Raw genomic sequence first — 5,592 nt, forward strand, 5'->3', positions numbered from 1 at the left:
CCGCCCCACCGTCCACTTGGAGCCGGCACCGAGGCAACTTTGACCGCGGCCGCGGGTCCCCAGTCTCGCTGCCCGGCGGCAGCAGTGGTCTCGCGGGTCGCCGGGGCGCATCCGCGCGGCGCCTGGCTCTTTGCAACCTGTTCCCAGCGCGCGGGGCGCGGGCGGGTGGCTGCCCGCCGTCTGGGGCGGGGGACGTGGTTTTCCTTCCCCCGGGAGACCTCGGCGCGCCCTGGAGCCAGCCGCCTGGAAGGATGTAAATAACAGCGCGATTGTTACCTGGAAGGCGACGGTCCCCGCGCGAGGAGAAGCGAGGGGCTGCGTCCCGGAGCGTGGTCCATTCACAGTCAGGTGTGAGTTGTAACTTTTCAAGGTCAGCCCTCCGGAGCAGCCGCTTCCTCCTCGGACCTTTGGGGGTACCGAGCGCTCGGGCTGGATTTGGCGAAGGACATGGCTCACGTGCGAGAACTGTAGGGAGGTGGCGACCCCAAGACCCGTCCGGTCACCTCCCCGTAGCCTCTACCACCTCCCCCGCCCGCCATCCCCCACCCCCCGGGCGGGGGTGAGGAGTGACATGTGTCTCACTCGCACCAGGAACTTGGGCTCCGGGTGTTGAGCCTGAGCGGTCGCCGCGCTGCCCGGGGCGCCCACGCCGAGCCATGCGGGTCCTGGGCGCGCCTCTCGCCGGCGCCGCGCGGCTGCTGCTCCTACTGCTACTCGAGGTCTCCCCGGCCGCTGCCCTGGGGGCCGCTCCGGAGCCGCCGAGGGAAACTTGTGTCGGGGAGTGCCCTGCTCGGACCCAGCGCCGCCGCAGGGACGTTTGGGGGACTGGGGATTCTGGCAAAGACGGTCTGCGAGCCGGTGCGCCCCGGCGGGAGGAGGAGCTGCAGGCGGCTGTGCGCGCGGTCCCCTCCAGTGACCTGTCGGCAGCCCCGGGCGGTGACCCAGGTGTGGCTAGAGGGGCGGAAGCGGAGCCAGCGACCACCGGGCCCGCGGGATCCCCGGCCGGGTGGCCGGGCGTTCGGAGGACCTGGAAGGGGGTCCAGGGCCAGGAAGCCCCTGGCGCGTTGGGCATGGGGCACCTCGTGCGCTCCCCGAAGACCCCAGAGAAGGAAGGGAAGGGTGTCAGGGGCGCTGGCTTTTCGGGGCACAGCCCAGATCAGAGGGTGGGGAGCGAACTCTTTTACCGGCCGAAGAGAGCCGGGAATCCCCAGGGCTCCCACGGCGAACCCCCACCCAAGTCTGCTAGTGGACCCGCGGGGCACGAAGGGCGGACCTTGGCACCTCCCGGCAGGGCGCTGGCCCAGAATGGATCTTCGGGTGAAGGGGTCCTGGATAGTGGCGGGCCCCGGCGAGGGAACAACACCAGCCGGCGTGTGCGACTCAAGAACCCCTTCTACCCGCTGACCCAGGAGTCCTATGGCGCCTACGCGGTCATGTGCTTGTCGGTGGTGATCTTTGGGACCGGCATCATTGGCAACCTGGCGGTGATGTGCATCGTGTGTCACAACTACTACATGAGGAGCATCTCAAACTCCCTCTTGGCCAACCTGGCCTTCTGGGACTTCCTCATCATCTTCTTCTGCCTTCCGCTTGTCATCTTCCATGAACTGACCAAGAAGTGGCTGCTAGAGGACTTCTCCTGCAAGATCGTGCCATATATTGAGGTATGCCTTTTTGGGGGGGATGGGGGAGCGTCTCTTGCACCATCCAGGCGCCACGGGTTTGGGATATTTTATGAAACTTCTACTGGGCGCACCGGTTTGCCTGAGCTGCTTCACTTTTTCTCTGGGCCCCTCCTGCATTTCTCTTTCCAATCACTTATGCCTCACCACCTACAAACTTATCTTCTACCCCCGCTCTTGGGGGTTGGGTGAGTCTCCATAACACATGGACTTGTTTGGATGCTAAAGTCTCACTCTCAGAATGTGATGTTATAGATACATCGGACAATCTAATGAGCCACTCAGCAAACAGACAAACAAATGGCTGTCAGTCCATTCTATTCCTAGGGACCCTGTAGGGCAGAGTAGGACGCCTCTGTGGGTTTGGGAGACTGACTGCCTTTAAGGAAGCAGAACGCCTCCTCTGTCTCCCACCAAGTGGATGGTGGGTTCAAACTGCTGACCTTGTTAGTCCCCTTCCCCCCAAAGCATAACTTTGTTTTTACTACCATGCTGGTGATGGGTACTCTAGAGTTAATTAATGGGTAGAGTTCAATGCTGTTCTTATCAGAGTCCAGCAAGGAAAGCATAACAAAACAAAAGAACTCTAGCATCTATCCTCACCTCCACAAGCTCTTTATTGACTTAAGCAATTGCGTAGATGTAGATGGCAGTTGCATTTTGTCCCCTTACTTTCTTAACTGCTAAAGTTAGAGTAATATTTTATTCACTTTCTTACAAAGAAACCTGCATTCCTTTGTCTGTTGGCTTCATGATGTATGACTGACCTCCACGTGCCTTTGGCTGGGTTCCATGCTGCTCCATCTAATGTCCTGTCATTTCTTGTTTCTCTCTCTACTCCATTTCTCAACCGTTTTTATTTATTTTTGCGTGCATGAATTCAACCTCAAATAAGACTTGGTCCATGAAGATACAGCAGGCTTATATCCGGGAAGTATAGTCTCCCCATTTGCCATTTGTTCATGGGTTGGAGGCGCTCTGGTGGGGCAGTGGTGAGGTGTTTGGCTGCCATCTGCATGGTTGCAGTTCAAATCCACCAGCAGCTCCTCAGGAGAAAGAACCCACAGGGGGTCAATGAGTCAGCATCAACTCTATGGCAGTGTTTGAGTTTTTGAATAGGTGGGGAGGATTGGTTGTCTTTGGGACTGACTCAACTGACTCAATGTGAGATGTGACAGAGTCCTAAACTTTGGGATAGAAAGCACTCTAAGTAAAATCATACCTTTCAGTGTTAGTGCCCGGACTATTACTGTGGTGGTTGGAATTTGCTCTTTAAATGGCCTCTCTTTAAACATCAGCTCTTGGAAGGAGCCCAAGTACTTCACTGCCAGTTGTGTTTCCAGCCAGCTGGCCCCTAGTTTTCTCCATTCAGATTCATTTATGGAAGCAGAAGAAGGGAAACTGTAAATATTCCAGAGCCCCTGATCCTGTCTGGCACCAGGGCCAGTGACACCATGCTCAACATTGTTCAGGGTCTAAAGCTAGGGGATAAGTAAATAGAAAACAGTACTAACTTAGATGGGCCCAGGCGGGAGATAGTAAATAAGTCCCTCTATAATCCTGACAAGGATCACATGCAGTAGCATTCCAGGCCTGCTAAATCAGCTGTCGCTAGTTTACCAGGGACCAGGCTTGCACCAGTTGCCAAGCAGGAAGTAGCTCTGAAACATCTAATATATTTGGTAGACAGTTCATTTTTGAATTGTAGAGGAGGTAGTTGGATTTATGTTAGAAACTTTGTGTCTGTTGACCGGTTGCCTTTTCAAGGTCAATTTCATCAAGAGTGCTCTGTTTGTTTGAATAGTGCAGAAGAAAGGGACTCTTGCAAGAGACAGACAGAAAGTAAAATCTATGAAGTGAGCAGGGGAGTTACCCCAATAAAAGAGATATGCATTGGTTGTGGGGACTGGAAACAGACCAGATATTTGGAAACTGCTATACATTGGACAGAGATAAATTAAAGGACAGGAAAAAAGAAACTGGGAATAGTAATTTTTTAAAAGCTCAAATTCCTTGAACGATAGCAAGCAGAGAAAAATCACACTCACTTTCAGAAAACATGAAAACTTTGGATAATTTAATGAACTCTGGTAATTTTGAGTGAGGGCATTTATTATGTTTGTGTTCTAGTTTTCTTTCTAACTTTATAAAAACATAAGTACTTCTTCTCATTTGTACTATACCTTATTTAAGTGATTTTCTACCTGAAAAAATTTTTTCATTATTTATTGTTGCTAAGCTCATTTTTCACTGTGTGCTTTTGTTTAACTGTCCCTCATCTTTACTGACCTTTATTTTTCAGTTATTGGTACCAGATATTATTTTTCTTGGAGAAACAAAGCCTTGGGAAAAAACATTCACTATTATTTTGAAAGATTAGATTGCCATCTATATTTCTACTGTTAAAATAATGAAGGCAATCTAAAGCTGCCATATTTCTATAGCTTTATCTAACCCTTAGGGACCCTGGTAGTATAGCAGTTATGCTTTGGGCTGCTAACTGCAAGGTCAGCAGTTCAAAAACCACCAGCCAATCCTTGGGAGAAAAATGGGTTTTTTTACTCTTGTAAAGAGTTACAGTCTTAGAGACTAATGGTGGCAGTTCTACCCTGTCCTACAGGATCATGATGAGAAGGTCAGTGTCAACTCGTTGACAGTGAGTTTGGTTTTGGTGTATCTAACCTTTAAGAAGTCCTGGGGGCATCATGGTTACTTGTTGGGCTGCTCACCACAGGGTTGGCAATTCGAAACCACCAGCCACGCTATGGGCGAAAGATGATGTTTTCTAGTCCCATAAAGAGTTACAATCTTGGAAATTCACAGTGGCAGTTTTATCCTGCTCTATAGAGTTGCTATGAGTTGGCATTGACTTGATGACAATGAGTCTAATCCTTACTTTGAAATAATTTTATAATTGTTATGTCTGTAGAATATAGTTGTTGGAGAATATTATCATTATCTACTGAAAACAAGCAATATGTCCCAAATCTCTAGGTGGTACTGTTACTTTCCTAGAAAGAAGAGGAAGTTGGTGCCTGCTCCAGGTTGGTTCAAAATGGAAACAAAACCAGGGGCTGAGATGGAGACTGGTTGTCAGGAAGTTTACTGGGGAGTGTCCTCGGGGTCAACATTTGTTGGGAAAGAAGGGCAGTAGGGTTGGGCAAAGAGAGGAGTGAAACTGTGACAAAGAGACAGCCAAGACCTCAGCAGATACAACAGAGCGCTGTGGGCACTGGGGTGGCTCAACCGAGATGTCCTGAAATGAGTCCAGGAACTGTTGTTCTTGGCTGCCATTGGGATCCTCCAGCCACGGAGACATTGATGATCTTTGATTTGTTTGAGCCCCTCGCGGTGACTATTGTGTGAATCCACCTCATGGAGGGTTTGTTTCCATTTTGCCAATCCTCTGCTTTACCAAACAGGGTGTACTTTCCGGCTATTAGTCTTTCCTGATGACATTCAAAGTAAGCAAGATGAAGTTTTGTCATCTACCCTTCTAAGGAGCAGCCCAGTTGCCTTGTTCTGTTAGACTAGTCATTGGCTGCTGGCTGGGTGGATCTCTTTGGTGAAGAACCTAAGAAGGGTATAGCTGGGAACTGCCAAGCACTAACGGTCCCAGCAGCTGGGGAGTGGGTGCTCCATTACTGATTGCTGAAGGACTTTGGGGTCGTGAATCATCTGGGTGGGGAGCCACAGTGATCACTACAGTGACTTTTGAGTAATACTGTTGAATTAATGTAAGACTGCATTAACTGTAGGCAGTATTTTTTGTAATAAATATCCTTAATTGAATTTAGAGCACTTTGTACGTTTTTTAAAATCATTTTATTGGGGGCTCCTACAGCTCGTGTCACCGTCCATCCATCCATCCATCCATCCATCCATCCATCCATCCATCCATCCATCCATC

The 5,592-nt window shown here is 50.3% G+C and overlaps 1 protein-coding gene across 1 annotated transcript in view; it reads left to right on the forward strand.

The window, feature by feature from the left end:
- The first annotated feature begins 64 nt into the window (after positions 1–64).
- Positions 65–5,592, forward strand: part of GPR37 (G protein-coupled receptor 37) — a 31,811-nt gene continuing 26,283 nt past the window's right edge. The window contains exon 1 of the mRNA XM_004707783.2: positions 65–1,664. Coding sequence (XP_004707840.1) covers positions 657–1,664 — 1,008 coding nt within the window. The 5' untranslated portion in view covers positions 65–656. The remainder of the gene's footprint in view (positions 1,665–5,592) is intronic.

This window comes from Echinops telfairi, unplaced genomic scaffold, assembly GCF_000313985.2.
Source record: "Echinops telfairi isolate 266 unplaced genomic scaffold, ASM31398v2 ScPeMD7_23;HRSCAF=83, whole genome shotgun sequence".
Taxonomy (NCBI): Eukaryota; Metazoa; Chordata; class Mammalia; order Afrosoricida; family Tenrecidae; genus Echinops; species Echinops telfairi.